At 36.8% G+C, this 19,619-nt stretch overlaps 1 protein-coding gene across 1 annotated transcript; it reads left to right on the top strand.

The window, feature by feature from the left end:
• Window positions 1-795: 795 nt before the first annotated feature.
• On the top strand, window positions 796-7,604 carry LOC141648039 (splicing factor YJU2). Its single transcript, XM_074456455.1, has 9 exons — window positions 796-922; window positions 1,240-1,498; window positions 2,906-3,055; window positions 3,217-3,351; window positions 4,120-4,203; window positions 4,412-4,462; window positions 4,874-4,969; window positions 6,565-6,646; window positions 7,197-7,604. Exons 2-9 carry the CDS (start codon window positions 1,301-1,303, stop codon window positions 7,379-7,381), a joined length of 981 nt encoding a protein of 326 aa, XP_074312556.1. The 5' UTR covers window positions 796-922; window positions 1,240-1,300; the 3' UTR covers window positions 7,382-7,604.
• The last annotated feature ends 12,015 nt before the right edge of the window (window positions 7,605-19,619 follow it).

Below are 19,619 nucleotides of genomic sequence, written 5' to 3'. Positions count from 1 at the left end.
CTAGAAACAACTCTAGTAAGGAAGAAATTTGGTGGGAAAAACCTAGAAACGGTTTCCTAAAACTAAATTTTGACGGATCAAGAATAGAAGGTAATAAAGCTGCTTTAGGATATTCTATAAGAGACCACAATGGTAAAGTCATTTTGTTGGGAGCAAAAAAGTGCGGATCTAATAGTATTCTTGTTGCGGAAGCTCTCGCTTTAAAAGAAGGTATTTTAGCAGCTAAATACTTAGGAATCTCAAAGTTAATTGTAGAGGGTGATAATTTATGTGTTATTAACTCAATTCGAGGTACTTGACAAATTCCTTGGGAAATTTCTAGTATTATCAAGGATGTAGAATTAGACATTCATTTTTGCGATGAAGTACTAATTAAACATTGCTTTCGTGAAGCCAACAAGGTTGCTGACTTCATGGCTACTATTGGACATTCATGTCCAACTCTTTCAAGGTGGTTTGATAACCGGTTGCTTCAACTTACCTCCCTCATTCGAAAGGATGAGATAGGTTGGTCCTACCCTAGAGGATCAACCTAGTTTTTTTACCAAATCAAAAAAAAAAAAAAAAATATTAATGCGGTAGTATTGACAGTAACAATAATTACGGCGGGAGTAATAAAAGTAACAATAATTAATGCAATTAGTGAAATGTAATGTAATTACTATTATTTTATTAATAAGAGTAAAATAGTGATAGCGGGAGTAGTGAATTTGTATCAAAATTTATTTCATCATAATTTTAAGATATGCATAGAAAATGGGTTATGAATAGGTAGCCCAGGCTAAGCCGGACACCAATAATAGTATCTTGAATTTTGTTAACTTGCAGCAGAAACGCATCCTCAAATTTGTTCCCTGGTTTCACGAAGGAACCCCTTCTTTTTCCTAGTGAACCACCTTCTCCAACCAGAACCCTAATCGAGGTATCTTAATTTTTACTTTTCGTATCGTATTCATCGTCTGATATTATTGATTAGAGATCTTGTTTAGTCAATTACGTTCATTTAAACCCCTAATTAATCCGATTTTGCCGATTTAGATATGTTTTGGGCATTGTTCCCCAATTTTCGAATTTGTTGTGTAAATAATGTCCAGAGTTCGTTTGAATTTGCGTATTTAGAATTTGCTTGATTAGATAACTTTAAAGGTCATTGATTATCGTTTGAATTGGCTTATTTAGCAATTTGCTTGATTAGATAACTTTAGGGTTATTGATTATCGTTTGAATTTGCTGGTTTAGAGTTTTAACAAGTTAAGGAGGAGTTAAATTTGAAGGATTTGGAGAAACAAAGCTAGAAGAGATGGGAGAAAGGAAGGTTCTCAATAAGTACTATCCACCGGATTTCGATCCGTCGAAGATTCCCAGAAGAAAGCAGCCCAAGAACAAGCAGATGACTGTTAGAATGATGTTGCCAATGAGTATTCGTTGCAATACTTGTGGTAACTATATTTATAAGGGTACCAAGTTTAATTCTAGGAAAGAAGATGCCGTTGGAGAGGTACCCTATTCTTCTATCTGTTTGGTTCTTAAATAATTGATTCAATTCTCGTGGTCGCGTTTATAATGTTCAGTTTCTCGAGTTTCGAAATGGTGTGTGTGACTTCCTATGAAGTGTATGAACCAACATGATAATTATTCAGCAGCTGCTTGTATATTTTAGTTTTTAGTTTTCAAGTTTGATGTAATGTAGTATGTTGATTTCACTGTTTTTCTTGGTAAAATGAATTTTAGGAGGTTATTGTGAATTCTTGATGACAAATTTGGTATATGGTAGTGTGTGTATATTTAGTTTACACCCATAAATTTTAGTTTTTTGTCCCTTCGGGGACATCTGATAAACTTTCGTTTTTTTTCTCTAAATAAAAGCTGATGGTCATTAATGGGGGTAATATGTGCTTTTAGTTTAAATCCGCTGCCATGGGTGATGGGTATTTGGTACGGAGTATCATTTTGAATGATAGATAGGTGGTAGTGCAATTTATACTTGTACAATTGTATGGATCAAATGTTGATTGAGGTATTATAGCATGCGGTCATCTTCTAGGCGTTTGTGTATGTCATGCATATTTGGTTTGTGTGTTTGTACCTGTATTTGTTCAGAAGTATTAATTTTGGGGAGGTAGCTACTTAATCACCATATATATTGATGATTAGTTGTCGATTATTTCTGTATTTTGATTAAGGCCATGGATCTGTTGTTCTGCCATATTATGGAATCACATTAGCTGATTTCTTTACTTTCATGCGCTTTCTATGTGATAATGATACCCACTGCGTGTTTGCTCGTTTAAACCCCAAGTTATGGAATTCAGAGGATTCTCAGATTGTACTTGTGTTTTTTGCATTGTCGTAAAAATCTATTCAAAGTGGAAAACCCTTAAAAGAAAAATGCATAAAAGCCATCACAATTCACACTGCATTTCTTAATTAAGCTATTGTGCATAATGGATTTGGGCTTTACGTTTTCCTTAGTGTGCGTATAGATTGTCGTTCTGCCTGCGATGAAGTACTTTGAGAGTCATGTTTTGTAAATCTTAACCTACAAGCTATGTTACTTAGACTCGTGTAGAAGTATCTGACTTGGGCGAGTGTCCAAGTTTTGGACCCAGCTATTTTTATGAAAATCCCCCATATTTTGGCTTACAATGCGGTGCTCAAGTATATACTCACGTCCAAGTGTGGAGTGTTGACATATGTACGATAGGGATAAGAGTCTGAATAACATATCCTATAAGTAGTGGACATAGTGTATGCTTAATAAAATGGTGCTGGCAGTTGCTAGGAGTGTGTGATTAGTTTTGTATTTTTGTTTTAGTTGATATTTGATAGCTGATACCTGTTAACTGGCTGCCATCAGTAATTGTTTTTGTCTAACTGTTTTTTTTTCTCTCTTGAAACTGCACAGAATTACCTGGGTATCCAAATTGTGAGGTTTTACTTTAAGTGTACCAAATGCTCTGCGGAGTTGACAATGAAGACTGACCCAAAAAATTCTGACTACACTGTTGAAGCGGGTGCATCCAGGAACTTCGAGCCTTGGCGGAACAAGGACGAGGTTACTTCTGCTTCTTCTTGTTCTTTTTTTTTTTTATTTGTTAATTTGGCAGTTCTATTTCCAACACACATTTTCATATGCTCTCATATTTCTGATTGTTGGTTAATGTTGCATTATGTCATTGATTTTTTTTTGTTTTCTTGGATAACGTATGACCTCAGGAATTAGACAAGGAAAAGAGAAAAAGAGATGCAGAAGAAATGGGAGATGCCATGAAATCTTTGGAGAATAGAACACTGGATTCAAAACGCGAGATGGATATTATGTCTGCTCTTGATGAGATGAAATCTATGAAGGTATTGTTTGGAATCTTTGGATGTTGATTCAGCTTTGTAGTATGTGTTGGAGTATGACCAGTGAATCAGTGATCATAATACCATCTTAAATATGGTTTGTTTCCGTGCAAAGTCGTTTTAATGGGCATGTTTGCGTTCTGGCTTATCGCATTCCCTCACGTTTCAAGAAATTGTGAATTCATGCTTGCGCATTTTGTATATCTATTACGATGTATTATGGGTTTTGGTTTAAAATATCCATATTACAGTGTAGAAACTGTGTAACTTGTATGCATGCGTATTATGAATTCAAATCTGAGAGTACTAATAATTAAGCTACTAGGGGTGTTTGTATTTGTCTGTTCCTAATTACTTCCTATTGCATTCTTGGATTTGTAGGGCTCGCTTACATTTTATTTACTTAATTGTTCTTTTATCAGAAGATTGTGAAGTTGGTGGTTCAATCAAACATTAATGTCAGCTTTTCTACTTTCTTTTAGTTTGTTCGAAGGGTGTGAATTTACTTCTCTCATTTAGTGGCGTCGTTATCTATTAGTATTTGTTTGTATTCTCAGTGTTGGGATTTGATGTTTGATGTTCATTAGTTTTTCTGATTGGTTCATTATTTAATTATAAGTTTTCTCATCTTTTGTGTTGAACTCTTACAAAAATAGTGCATTAGCTGATACGGTGCAGCATTTTTGTTGGCTTTATAATGAAGTTTCTTGACACGTTCTCGTAGATTAATTGCTTTTTGTTCATTGCTAAACTTTTTTCTTTCCTTTTCAGTCAAGGCATGCGACAATCAGTGTCGATGAAATGCTCAAGGCTTTACAGCGTACTGGTGAAGATGAAGAAGAGGATCCATATCTGGTAAATCTCATGCACATTTTTAACTTGCATGTTGATTTTTCATACACTAATGTAAGAGCTCAAGGCTATTTTAGCTTGAGATTGGTGGGGGTGGTTATTGACATTCTTTGTTGTCTAGTTAATTGTTTTCTTTCTTTTTATTTTATTTATTTTCTTTAAAGTGAGTTTGAGCGAGTTAATCTGACAAATTGATAAACTATGTTAACAGGAACAGAAACTTGATGAGGCAGATGAAGCCCTAATCAAATCAATTTTCCATGTAAGTGTAAAACTTTACAAGCTTCACACTTGTTTTTTTTGATACTCCCTATTATCTGTGGGTGCTACATCAAAGAACCACCCCACTTACTTTTAGCACAAATATCTAGGAGAGCATGTGGAGTAAGAAGTTTTAAGAGTTGAGTTTAATTTGGTGGGCCACAAGTTAAATGTTGGTATTGTACTTCAACTTGTGATGCTTAAAAAGACATATTACGAGAAGCATTTCACTAAAGCTATAAATCAGTGAATTCAATTGAACGACCCTAAAAGTAAAATGGGGTATTTCTAAAAACAGGACACAGGAGGGAGTTGCTTTCCTGACCTTTCTCTCTTAAAGATGTTGCAGATTATTTGACTCTTCATTCTAATTGTTTTAATTTATTGAACTATTGTGACAAATTTTATGAAGGCCCCCAAAGAATTTGTAAAAAGGATTGATGATGATGATGAGTGGGATGATGATGATGATTTTAGTAAAGATAAATCCGCAGAGGATAGTGTCAAGGTATGTTTTTAAGTCGCTTCAATTTGCGGTTATGCTCTGCTACTAGTGACCATGTTCCTCTAATATTATTTCTCTCCGAGGCTAGACATATTTCAGTACTGTTCTATGATTGTGTGAATGTCATGTTTTCAGAACTCATCACAGTTTGAGATAGGCCTGATTTAGGGATATTAGATAGGCCTGATTTAGGGATAAATATAGTCGGAGACACATGTGAAAAAGCTGTTTTGTTAACTAAAAATTGTGTATGATAATTTTAGATGTAACTGCCCCGCTGTTAGGTCGTTATTATCCATTGTCATAACTGGCAAGGCATGTTCTGAAGAAAAAAGACTTTGCCCGCTCATGTGCACACTTTACCAATTTTTTGTCCTATGTGAACCCTACATGATGAGTAGATTGTGAAGACGATCATCCCATTATGATGGAATGGCTGTATGCAACTGTAGTATCTTGGCTGGAGGACTGGAGGTTATTTATGAAGAAATAAAATTGATCTAGGTAGATGCTATTGAAACATGTTTGTGAATGGTTATTTATTTGTTAATGTATTCAATTTAAAACCTATTAAGTTGCGGATAGTTGGCCTTATTGATGTTACCACCTCTCTCTTTCTCTGTTTCCTTCCTCTTAATATTGATGATGGTGGTGGTGTTGGTAGATCATCAGGCTGTCCTTTTCTAATATTTTCCCACTCATTTGCATGCTTACCGTTGGACTTTGTCTACATTGCTGACTGCTGAAGTAGTTATGATAGACCCTTTCGTTCAGCCGTGCATTGGTCACCATCATCTTTCCATTCTTTGGTAATTGGTATAATATATCTTGTACTAGTATTTCTTCCAACTGTACCATGTATAATGAGAGTTCTAACTTCTAACCTCAGAAATAAAAAAAAAAAGGTAATAGCTAAGTGGCGGTGAGCTTGGTAGCATGGTCATAGACGTTTATTGTAAATGGGATCTCTGGTAACATATTAGCTGCTCAATTGTACATCTGCAAGTAAGGTAACTTGATAAAACAATAATTAGCTTCTTAATGGTGCCAAATGCTATGTATGTACCCAAGCAATAAGGATACCCGGCTAATTATGTTATTTATTGGATATTAATGATGGATGGAGCCTTCTGCTCTCGAGGATCACTTATCTTTCTGTGTTAGAGGATGGATATATAACTGTGCTCTTGGCTTGGACTGCTATATTCTGATTTGATAGGCTTTGAGACTTGGAGTTAGATATTTAATGGGCATTTTGACAATGGTTTGGTACTTAGGGCAGCGATGCCGATAGTAACGTTCTGAAGGTCCATTATAACTTGCTCATTTACAACTGATGTAGGGTTTAGAAATATAGCAAGTTTTTGTCTATTACAACTGATTTACGGTTTAGAAAAATAGCAAGCTTAATGTACATGATAATTGTCATTTCATATCGAATGTTGAAAGTAGATCGAGGACTGATTTTATCGGAGAGTGGAGAAAAAAGACATTTTGGTCAATTTGTAAACTATTGATCTTGTGGCTTGCATCTCCGATGTCTTGGTCTGTAAAATATTTTATGGGATGTGAATTAACCCATGAATTATGTGTTACAGAGACAGAAGATTTCTGGTGATGTACGGGCTCCAACAGATATATTAGCAACAGGCGATTCCAATGTGGGCACAAAGAACTCAGGTTTACATCTCTACTCTTCATTTCTTCTTTTATGACATTATCTACTGATGTGTGTGTGTGTGTGTGTGTATTATTTTAACTACAACATCATGCTTTTTGAGTTTCAAGTTTGCTGTGTCCACACCTAGTCTGTTTTCCAGTGATGGAATGTCCAAAATGTTTAGATGATATCAGTAGTTGCAAAAGAGTAGGCTTTGGAATAATGAATAAAGCAAAATGACTCATTAAACTTGTTGCGCTTTTCGTTCCGTGAAGCAGTAGGCAATACTCGATTCTGTTATCATGTTTTGATCTTACTGATCGTAATCAGTCTCTGTCCTACTGACATAAGCTTCGGCTCATCGGCTGTATGTATCCAAACCCTTATAGCCTGCTTAGTCACAGGCCCTGAGTTCAAGATACTAGGATAATGTTGCTGATAAATAAAGTGAGCTTTGTCTGACAGTCAAACAAGCCTGATCTTGAATGTGATTGTTGCTCTCACATGGCCACATGTAAGATTGCCTTATATGAGCGTTTGTGTGACATAATTTCTTTTGATGGTTTTCAGATTCGTTGAGTAGTAAACCCATCATTAAGCCTCCAATGATCACATTTAAGGTTAAGAAAAAGCAGGACGAGAAACAAATCTGCGTGAAGAAAGATGAAAGCAAACAGGAAGTTCCTGAGAACACTGTTGGTAGCAATGTACTTGGTTCACTCGCCCATTATGATAGTAGTGAAGATGATGATTAGGGCTGATGACCCTGGTATTATCTTCTGGGATCTTTTCCTCTATATTGCTTTCGGCTCTTGATAACATAATTCTGAGTGGAATCTTCGAAATTGTAGTTTCTACTCTTATGTTGTAGTTGTGTACATACCTCTTGATATCGATACGAGTTTACTGTCAATTGTGCCATTATGTAAAAATGATAGATATTTTGTACCGTAGTGAAGTGAAGCGCTATTATTCTTACATTCAGTTTAATTTGCGCATTGCTTGTGCCGTTAAGGATTAACACGTTAAATTTTTAAAAAATTGGCTGGGCAGCTCCTGTTTTGGGTTGAAGATTATGTACCTCTGTTCTTGAAATTCCATTAGGTCGGCCAATTAAGTAAATGAATTTATGATCTGTAATCAAAATATATAGATTACAGTTTTATGAGGTTTTATAATCTAGAGTAAATTAAAAATTACTCCCTTTTAAGTTGCATTTTTCTAAACTTACTCCCTTATAAGGTTTATTTTATTTTATTTTATTTTATTTTATTTTTTTTACTCCCTTGAGTTGACCTTAGACAAAAAGTTGCTACCATTTTTCAACTCTGGTGAGTATTTCCGTCTCTTTTTGATTTTTTTTACCTCCATTTCTCTAAATTTAGGACGAAAATACCCCTAGATTCTTTCACCTTGTGTAAAAATCACTAATCTTCCTCCTTATCTTGTCAAACTGCCTCACCAACCACCGCCACGCCCTCCTTCCTCTCTAACACCCCACCACCAGCCCTTCCCCTTCCTCATGCGAACCCCGCTAGCCGCCCTTATCTCTCCTTTCTCGCCCTATTTGCGTTTTATTTTGCCGACGCCCTCGAAGATATTTGCTAAATTTTTGAATTTGTGCGGTGGGGCTGGTTGAGATAATCATCAGTGTGTTAGGTGGGAAAAGGAGGTGTTGCTTGTTGTCGGCAAATTCAAATAAGGATGGTCGCGCGTGGAGTGGGCCATTGACGTACGTACATCAGGTAATGAGAGGGAGATCGTCGGAGAAGTATGGAAGTCGTTGGGGGTGACGGTGGTACGATGGTGAAGGTTGTGCGGTGGTGGTGGCTGGTGGCAGCAGGGTGGATCAGGGATATGAGGAAGAGAATGAAGAGAGTGTCTGAGAAGTTGCTTGGTTAGAGGAAGAGAGTAATTTTCTCAAAGGGTAATTTCGCCCATTTACATATTTTTTTCACCTGAGAACTAGTTTGGTAGCAATTTTTTGCCCGAGATCAACTTAAGGGAGTAATTTTAAAAAAAAAAAAAACTTATAAGGGAGTAAGTTTAGAAAAGTGCAACTTAAAAGAGAGTAATTTTTAATTTACTCTATAATCTATAATCATCGAAACATGAACCAAGTAATTGGGGAGATAAAGTGGGAAAAACGGACTTGTACTTCCTCTTTCCCGGTCATTTGTTTACCTATTTTATTCTGGGGCTTCCTGGTCAATTGTTTATCTTTTTATTTTAGGAATGCGTTTGATAGGCAACTAAATCTTCTGCACTTAATTTGGTCAATTTGTTATCTTATAATTAATTTGTTTCCACTGCAAACTCACGAGTTCTATTCTTTGAGTAGAATTCATATCATTTGGCATCAGAGACAGGTTTGAGATCCTTGTTTGATATGGATTGGTTTGACGATCCAATTTTTCTGAATAGCGTCCGTGACGCTTTGCGAATTCTTTATGAAAAATCCAGACCGTCGAAGAAGAAGGAGAATACAAAAATTTCTGAGAGTTTATTCACATAAGGAGATCTTAAAAAGGACAATAATTATTCTCTAAATCTCGATTTACCTCCTATTTTTAACGATTATGGTGACGAGGAGTTTGAATCTGAATTAGATGAGACGGCAGGATACAACAATATTGATTCTTCAATTGAAGTAGGGCGTGAATGGGTGTTAGATAGGGTGAAGTTACATGACAACCCCTTTGGTTCGCAGGTTGGATTCAATCAACCACCTATCTTCGACAGTTGTGTGGATGATGATGCGTGTGTTGCTAATGCTAAGGGACCATATGATTCACTCAGATTTGGCCATAAGTTCGAATTGCAAGGCCTACTAAGCACGAATGCATTCACTTCTATCGAGTTTCAAGATCAAACAGGTGGTCTTTTATTCGAGTTTCAAACAACAATTTGTGCAGCAGCTATGTGCAATTCTCTTGGTGGTGTTTATAATCTCGGTCTGATTTCTGAGCCAAGTATAAGTGTAGCTGATTCAATGGAGTTGACAGAGCAAGCAAATTGTTCTTTGATCGAGTTTCAAATGAAGAAATACGCAGCAGCTAAGGAGGAATCAGCATGTTCACTATGGTGGGTCGACAATCAGATTCGTGACATTATGGCTATGCTTGTGCTCGGAGGGAGGAGGGGTGGTAAGCACAAGTTGATTTGGCACAATGGGATTCTGAAATTAAAGAGAAAGAACGAGCTTAAGGTTTATATCGAGGACGATGACGTAAAAGATGGCACAAGATCATTGCTCATGTCCTTCATCGATCGTGCTTTCAAAACGGTGAGGTTCGTCTTTGATCCTGGCGGTTTCAAGCTACATGAATTGAGGACAATTCCTTTCAAAGTGGGAGGGGATGATCTAAAAATAACGAGCTCAAATGAAGGAGATGACGGAGTAGAAACTGAAGTAAAACGCTCAAGACTCGGGTTTTGATTAAATGACGCGAATTGGACAATGTTTCGGACTGTTTAAGTATTATAAAAATGACTAAAAATCGGACAGAAACTTTGAGACTCGATTTTTGAACACTCTGCTGGACTGTTCGAAATCACGAATTAACACGAGGGAATGGGGGATTGCAAGAATGATTAGAATTGAGTGACTTGGGATATGACTTAATCTAAGCACTAAGCCACTAGATTAAGCCTAAGAGGGATCCAAGCACTAAGCAATGGAGTCACTCAACTCTAAGCACTAAGCAATAGAGGGTCTTCTTGCACTAAGCAAAGAATGTTTGGGAAAAACAAAGTTTTCACTCTTAAGTTTTAATTCATCAAATCTGAATTTTTCCATGTCCAACCTTGGCTTTTATACTACAAGCCATACAATCTTGACCCTTGATTACAAATTAAGATCTAAGGCTCACATAAGAGCTGAAAAGACAACAAGAAAAATGGTCTTCTAGACCTTACATGACTTACACAACTCTACACAAGACAATGACATAAAGCATAAAGATACAACCTCCCTTTGGCATGTTCTATTGACTTATTTATGATCACAATGGACCTTTTAGAAGCTCACAAAACCGGCACATGCTCTTGGTAGCCTTCCAAAGGTGTTTTAGAACTTGCTTGTTCAAAAGAGGAAAGGTTGAAAGCGACCCCTTGATAAGTCTCTTAAACCGTGTAGATGTCCCCATCACTCGGTTTTATCTCCTTTGTTCTACATGGTTCAATTTCTTTTAAGACAAAAAATCTTATGCAAGAATCCTCCAACTCTTTATATGAAGATCCTAGGCCAAAAGTTACACATTTTCTTAGACGGGTTTGGTTTTGGACCTCAAATTGCGTGATGGTCCAAAACCGGGCTCAATGGGACTAGGTGTGCCTTGTTTTGCTTCAATTTCCCCTTCTTGAAAAGGATTTGTCCTCAAATCCTCGACATGATCATCACTAAGTTCTTCATAATAAGGACTTAAATCCCCAATGTTGAATGTACCATGGACTTCATAATCCCCGGGGAGGTTGAGCTTGTAGGCATTAGGTCCAATTTTCTCAAGTATTTCTAAAGGACCGTCGGCTCTTGGCATGAGTTTGTTCTTTCTCTTGTCGGAAAATCTCCTTTCTTAGATGTAACCATACAAGATCTCCGGGCTCAAAATTCTTGGACCTCCTAGAACCCTTGGACTTAGCTTTGTGAACCTCATTACTCTTCTCAATTTGCTTCTTGACTTGCTCATGGATATGGAGCATTTGCTCAACTCTTTTCTTGGCATCATAATCAATAGTGTTCTTCTTGATGGGTGCCAAATCCGTGGGCATCATTGGGTTGACACCATAGACTACCTCGAATGGTGACTTGCCCGTGGTGGTAGAAGGAGCTCGGTTGAATGCAAATTCGGCTTGAGCTAGCTTGAGGTCCCAATCTTTCAAAGACTTAGTAACGGTGCACCTTAGTATCCTTCCCAAGGTTTTGTTGGTAATTTCGGTTTGACCGTCGGTTTGGGGGTGGTGGGAGGTGTTAAAGAGCAACCTAGTCTTGAGTAGTTTCCATAAAGTCCTCCAAAAGTGGCTTATGAATTTTGAGTCCCTATCCGAGACAATCGACTTGGGGATGCCATGGAGTTTGACCACTTCCTTGAAATAGAGCTCGGACACACTAGTTGCATCCTCCGTTTTCTTACAAGCAATAAAGTGAGCCATTTTGCTAAAACGGTCCACAACCACCATGATGGAATCATTACCTCTTGAAGTTCTTGGTAAGGCAACAATGAAATCCATGCTAATATCTTCCCATGGTTGATTTGGGACGGGTAGAGGAGTATAAGGACCTGTTTGGAAGTAGGCCTTTGATTGTTGGCAAGGGGCACACCTCTTGATCACATCTTGGACATCCCCAAGCATCTTGGGCCAATAGAATTGCTCTTGTAGGATGTCATAAGTCTTTTGGATGCCAAAGTGACCGGTAAGACCATTAGAGTGGACTTCCCTCACTAATAGACTTCTATAAGATCCCCTTGGTATGCACAACCGGTTTCCATAAAACAAGAAGTCATTTTGAGTTAAGTACTTGCTCTTGATTTTGATTTGGCCCCCTTGAAGTATTTCCCATTCCTCTTTGAAATCCGGATCCTCTTGGTATAACTCCTTCACGTGCTCAAATCCAAGGACTCTTTGCTCCATGAAACTCACATAATGAACCTCCTAGATAGAGCATCCGCTACCACATTGTCCTTCCCTTCAATATACTTGCTTGAAAAGTTAAAGGATTGTAGAAATTCTACCCACTTGGCGTGCCTATGATTGAGCTTGTGTTGACCATTTATGTATTTGAGAGCCTCATGGTCCGAATGGAGGACAAAGGGCCGTGGCTTCAAGTAGTGACTCCAAAGGGTTAGGGCTCAAACAATAGCATATAATTCCTTGTCATATGTTGAATAATTGAGCTTGGCACCACTCAACTTCTCACTAAAGTAGGCAATAGGCTTGTGTTCTTGCAAGAGGACGGCTCCTATCCCAATTTCACTAGCATCACACTCAACTTCAAATAGCTTATTGAAATTGGGTAAGGAAAGAATAGGCGACTCACAAAGTAACCGTTTGATGGTGTTGAAGGACTCCTCTGCTTTCTCTCCCTATTTGAACTCACCCTTCTTCATACATTCGGTTATGGGAGCCATGACGGTGCTAAAATCTTTGATGAACCTCCTATAAAAAGAGGCTAAGCCGTGGAAACTTCTCACATCCGTGATGGTCTTTGGTGTTGGCCACGTCTTGATTGCCTTAACTTTCTCTTGATCAACAAGAATGCCTTGGTTGGAGATGATGAAACCCAATAATTGAACTTCACCTTGAAAAAATGAACACTTCTCGAGTTTACCATACAACTTGTGTTCTCTAAGGGTTTCGAACAGTGCTTGCAAATGTTTGAAATGCTCCTCCTTGGAAGGACTATAGACCAAGATATCATCAAAATAAACAACCACAAATCAACCCAAATAAGGCCTAAGTACCTCGGTCATGAGCCTCATGAACGTACTAGGTGCATTAGAGAGACCAAATGGCATCACAAGCCATTCATATAACCCATACTTAGTCTTGAAAGCCGTTTTCCACTCATCTCCTTCCTTGATCCTCACTTGATGGTATCCTTGCCTCAAATCTATTTTTGAGAACACTTGAGCTCCACTAAGTTCATCTAGAATGTCGTCAAGTCTAGGGATAGGAAACCTATACTTAATGGTAATGTTGTTAATGGCTCTACTATCGGTACACATTCTCCAAGACCCATCTTTCTTTGGCACAAGCAAGGCCGGAACGGCACAAGGACTAAGGCTCTCCCTCACAAAACCCTTACTCATGAGTTCCCCAATTTGTTGTTGCAACTCTTGAGAAGCTTTTGGATCACTCCGATATGCGGCCTTGTTGGGGAGTGTAGCACCCGGAATGAAATCAATTTGATGTTCAATTCCCCTAAGGGGAGGCAAGCCACTTGGGAGCTCACTAGGAAACACATCTTCATAGTCATTTAAGAGCTCTCGGATTTCTAAAGGGAGGGTCATCTCGTTTTCCCCAAGCATGTCCTTGGCCACTAGGACATAGATATCATCTTCCCCTTTCAACTCTTGTAACATCTTGGCCTCATTGACTAACAAAACCTCTCTTGTCGGTTCAACCATGGATGGTGGAGTTGTTGGTTTGATAGGTGGGGGTAGTGGTGAAAGGATATTTTTTCTTGGACCGAATTTGAAAGTATATGTGTTATCCCTCCCATGATGTACCGAATCCCTATCAAACTCCCAAGGCCTACCAAGTAAAAGATGACAAGCATCCATGGGTAGAACATCACAAAGAGCCTCATCTACATAGTTTTTACCAATGGAAAAGGACACCAAGCATTGCTTATCAACCCTCACCTCGGCCCCTTTGTTGAGCCATCTCAATTTATAAGGACATGGGTGGTCTTGTGTGGGTAAAGAAAGCTTTTCGACAAGGGTACTAGATGCTACATTGGTACAACTCCCCCCATCAATGATTAGATTATAAACCTTTCCCTTTATGGTACATCTAGACCGAAATATTTGTTGCCTTTGATCCATCTCTAAGGGTTGGGGTTGTGTATGCATTACTCTCCATGTTACTAAGTTAAGACCCACATTCGGATTTAAACTATCATGAAGGCTAGGACTTTGTACCTTTAAGTTTTTGTTGAGGACCCTTGAATCCGAGTATGGCCCTTGTGTTTTTCCCATCCGGTTATGGCTCCTTTCCCTATCACGGAGTGGTCTTCCTTTCTTTGATGATGTTGGAATGAAAACATTGAGGGCATTCAACACATGGTCACATTTCTCGGAGAGTCGTGTTACTTGAGTTTCAATTCCAAGTAGTCTTTCTTCACTCATGGTTGTTTTTGTGTTTTTGGATGTGGTTAAAGTTTATATTGAACTCACAAGAAGGTTTCTTCCCAAGACTAACACAACAATGGAATTGTGTTAAACCTTTGCTCTGATAACCAATTTGAAGTAAAACGCTCAAGACTCGGGTTTTGATTAAATATGACGCGAATTGGACAGTGTTTCAGACTGTTTAAGTATTATAAAAATGACTAAAAATCGGACAGAAACTTTTAGACTCGATTTTTGAACACTCTGCTGGACTGTTCGAAATCATGAATTAACACGAGGGAATGGAGGATTGCAAGAATGATTAGAATTGAGTGACTTGGGATATGACTTAATCTAAGCACTAAACCACTAGATTAAGCCTAAGAGGGATCCAAGAACTAAGCAATGGAGTCACTCAACTCTAAGCACTAAGCAATAGAGGGTCTTCTTGCATTAAGCAAAGAATGTTTGGGAATAACAAAGTTTTCACTCTTAACTCTACACAAGACAATGACATAAAGCATAAAGATACAACCTCCCTTTGGCATGTTCTATTGACTTATTTATGATCACAATGGACCTTTTAGAAGCTCACAAAACCGGCACATGCTCTTGGTAGCCTTCCAAAGGTGTTTTAGAACTTGCTTGTTCAAAAGAGGAAAGGTTGAAAGCGACCCCTTGATAAGTCTCTTAAACCGTGTAGATGTCCCAATCACTCGGTTTTATCTCCTTTGTTCCACATTGTTCAATTCCTTTTAAGACAAAAGATCTTATACAAGAATCCTCCAACTCTTTATATGAGGATCCTAGGCCAAAAGTTACACATTTTCTTAGACGGGTTTGGTTTTGGACCTCAAATTGTGTGATGGTCCAAAACCGGGCTCAATGGGACTAGGTGTGCCTTGTTTTGCTTCAGAAACAAAGCAACAGTGCACGCCAATCAAGGAGCTGATGTTTCATACTTGGGTTTGGAAATTAGCAAAGCTCGATGAGTTCTAGTTCAATTCGGATTAGAATACTATATCATCATTAGTATTTCTATTATTATTTGGAGTAGGAATAAAGGTTTCCTAAAACCGTTAGCATTAGTTTTCCTAATTGTAATAGAATTTCCTATTTCCTAGTTTAATTAGGAGCCTAGTTTATTTCCTAATTCTAGTCGGATTAAAATAAGGCAAAGATGCCAGGTCAAGGTCAGTTTAGGCATGTTTCCTAGTTGCTTTAGCTTGGTTTATTAACTCCTATATAAGGAGGTCTTTGGATTGTTATTTTAGACATGTTGAATTAATAAAAGAAAACAGAACTTTGCTTTGCTGCGTGCAATTGTGAAGTTCCGGATCGACGCGTTTCGTTCCAACTCCAGTTCTTGTTTGACACGTTCAAGCATTAACTTAATTGTCTAGCAATAGATCTTGCGAAAATAATCACCATTGGTCGATCTATAGATCTAGATCGAGCAAATATCCCTTATTCTTTATTTCGTTCATATTATCAAAACCACATAAAAATTACCAGATTTCCGAATTCATTAACAGACAAAGACGGTTACTTTTGATTAAAATCATACCAGAATCGTTATACAGACAATTTAACCGACAGTTCAGTTTAGTTAATCCCGCTGCAAGCTCACGGATCTTATTCTTTCGAGTAATTTTCGTATCATTTGTTCCTCTTTTCTTGGTGTTTATGCCAAAACAAAAGGTAAACAAACTGACTTACCATTCTCCCAAAGTGAGTCTTAGGTATACAAATTCAACGAGTGTGAATTTGTCCCTTTATTATTCAGAATTTTTAACACGTAATACATTAACACATAACAAATCGAATAAAATATCTTAATATAAGAGTATGTAAAAAATAAATACATTTTAAAAATGCAAAAATAAAAAAATACAACAAATTACTATTTATTTTAATACAAAGAGGACTCATCCTAAAACTGGCCTCTTAACAAATAGAATCCAACTAATCACCTTATTTATGGTAAAAATCAAATAATTTTACTAATTACTCCTTGAATTGGTTTGGTTCTTGGGGTAACATCTATTCTCTTTTTCTTTAATTTAATCTCATCAAAACATATTTCTTGTTCACGACAATCTTCAGAGCAAAATGACTTGTCACCCCTGTAATTAATTAATTAAACTAATAATTAGGGTGAAATATTGTGAGATAAGTTCTTGGGAGTAAATCCATAGTTTAAGTTGAAAGCATAATCAAAACATTTGCTACAAGAAATGCCTCACTTCGCGACAATATCCCGACTAAATCACAATTAATCGCTTGAAAATATTTGCAATTGGTATTAGACAGACCACAGACGCTATCTTTAAAATGACAGTTATAATAAACTCGTATATAGAAAAAAGGCTATGTTGAAGGATGTACTATACCTATATATATAAATATCTTGGCTATGATCCAATTCCTTCATGCAAGAATGACAATAGCTCATGAACTCTCTCGGAGGTAAAAAGTGGTCATCTTCCGGGGAAGTAACTATTGAGAAAGTTACCATTTCATTTGCATTCTCCTCTTGATAACATCCCACTTCACCTTTAACATAACTTGTAAAACAATTTAACCATCAAACTACAAGTTAATTAAAGTGTCATTTCAAAAAAAAAAAAAAAAAAAAAAAACTACAAGTAATAAATTGCTAAGAGTTCTTATTAAAATAATACTCCCTCTATTCAACATTTATCACCCCATTTCAATATAATACCTCTCACATATAATGGAGAAATGGGGTGATAATTGTTGAATAGAGGGAGTATTCTCCTTGTTTGGATAGAAAATTGTTTACCGTTTTCAAAATTCTCTATTTTCTTATTAGATATTTCCCCTTTACATTTGATTGTATACGTTTTTCAAAATATTTAAAGGAGATTTAAAAGAATGTGCGTATACAATAAAAAGGAAAAAAGAAGCAGAATGAAATTTGTCGAAGGCTTTAAAGTAAGGTACATACCCTTTGGATGGATCAATAGGTAGGCTAAAGAAACCCTTATTGTTGTCTTCCTCAAATAAGGGATTTGTAGATGAATGACTCGAAATGTGATCATTAGATAAGAACAATAATGGCCTATGAACCACATTTTTCGCGGTCATATGGACATTGTCATGCTCTAGGTCTGGGTCTGAGACAAGATCATCGGTCCTCTTCAAAGTCGCAACACCAAGACCGACCTTGTTAGGGACCCATCTCTTAAGGCTCTTGGTTGGTTTGGGCGGTCTTGGTGTCACAAGGTTGGAAGCGTCTGAAGGTGGGGCCACGGTTTTAAGAGAATTGCAAGCGTCTACAAAAAATTGACCACTAAAAACGCGACTAGATAAGCGTAAAAAAGAGCTAAAGCCTTGTTTCGAATCGTTATGTATTGGATTCTCCATGCTCTCAACCTTGTGATTTCCTTCTGATCTTGCCCTCTTCCATGACAACATCCTGCAATTATCACATTGTTCGTAGAAATATGTGAGCGAGTACTCCACACTCTCTTATCCACATTATAACACTCCAATTTACTTTGACATTAGTGACATTGGTTAAATTCTGACTATACTTAAATGACCCAATAATTTCACTTAAATCACCGACATCTAATTAAGATGGATTTCGCATAATAAGGTAAATTATAAAAACAAAATCAACATTTTAACCGAGAAATTTCAGTTTTTAATAATAATAATAATAATAATAATAAGGGATGACCACCTATACTAACCTCCTCTCATTCCTTTATTGCATGAGAATTATTCCCCCTAGGGATGAAGTTAGGGCTGAAACATCAATCTTACCTATATTTTGAAAAAGTTGTTTTTTTTTTTCAAAAAATTAGTGTGTATTGTATTTTTTCTGAAAAATTCGCCTGAATCATGGTCTGATCAGCCTGTGCTTAGCTTCATCTCTACTCTTAACATAGTTGTGTTATTTTTCAAAATATTTGTACAACTATCATGACACAAAAAGGTAACAAACCTTGAGATTTCTTCATTCTTAGAAAGCAAAGCTGTAAATGTAAGGGATATGCAACTTCAACTTCCTTTTTTAAAGTTATTAAGATTTGTTATCTACGAACATGGTCCAAAATCAAAAATTTCACACGACCATATTGAATTCAAGAACTACATGAAAAAGATTTATGGAAATCCTAATTGGATTGCGGATTTTCAATTTCTCATTTTCGATAGGACATAGTATCGAACTAAATAAAAGAATTCACATGGTATCGAACTAAAAAAGAATACATATACACGCGTCAAAATTTCATCCTCGATAGTAAAATAAAAACAAGCCATTTAAAATTATAAAATAAATTGACAATTTGTGTACCAGAAATTCACCTGATTTTTCCTTTCTTCTAATTAAAGGAGTTTTTCACGGTACGACTCCAGCCAAGAGAGACCAAAATTAACTAGTCACTATATATAGTTACACTCCCTTTTAAAGCTCGTTTTCTCGATATATAAAGTATTTTCTCCGTTTTACAAATACCTTTAGGTTTCGAATTTATTGAATGCCGAATGTGTTTGTGGATTAAAGGAAGTAACTTATGTGTCCCTTGACTAACAATGTAACAAAGAAGTTAAGTTTATCAAACTTAGGATTTAGGTGGTTGTATACTAAGAAATAAATAGAAGTTACACATAAATGAGAGCAGTCTTATACAGAAAGAGATGAGAATGATATTTTACCATATACGGAGTAACTAATCCAAATTTAATAAAGTTTAAAAAGGGACTAAGAATTTACGAGTTGAACACCATCAAAGTAGAATGACGCAGTCTGTTGAATGTGCGGCTAGTTCACTCTCAAAATACATATTTCTTCATTTATTTACCTTTTATTTTGACACTAAAACCCAGGAAATAAAAGAGAATGTTTTATGAATAACAAGTGGACCATAATGGAGATATATGATCAAAGTATCCTTCTGTAAAACATCAATACCTTGTATTAATGTAATTGATGAATATGATTTTATTCAATATGAACTTAGTTCTTACAATCTGATATGAGCTAGTATTTATAGCCCAAGTATAACCGACCTAACTAACTATTAACAACCCAACTATAGTTAGTTTATGCTAGTTTAGTTTGTTAGGAAGTTAGTTACTTATAACTAACTTCTATTAACTATCTCTATATGTCAATATCCCCCCC

Source organism: Silene latifolia, chromosome 3, assembly GCF_048544455.1.
Source record: "Silene latifolia isolate original U9 population chromosome 3, ASM4854445v1, whole genome shotgun sequence".
In the NCBI taxonomy this organism is placed as follows: domain Eukaryota; kingdom Viridiplantae; phylum Streptophyta; class Magnoliopsida; order Caryophyllales; family Caryophyllaceae; genus Silene; species Silene latifolia.
The sequence above is the reverse complement of the archived record's forward strand: the minus strand, read 5'-3'. Positions and strand labels throughout refer to the sequence as shown.

What these genes read in the sequence shown, in the direction of transcription:
- LOC141648039 (XM_074456455.1), top strand. Translation starts at nt 1,301, where the DNA reads ATGGGAGAAAGGAAGGTTCTCAATAAGTACTATCCACCGGATTTCGAT. An exon ending in ATGAGATGAAATCTATGAAG is followed by an intron (nt 3,352 to 4,119) that starts GTATTGTTTGGA and finishes TTTCCTTTTCAG; the next exon opens with TCAAGGCATGCGACAATCAG. An exon ending in CCGCAGAGGATAGTGTCAAG is followed by an intron (nt 4,970 to 6,564) that starts GTATGTTTTTAA and finishes TATGTGTTACAG; the next exon opens with AGACAGAAGATTTCTGGTGA.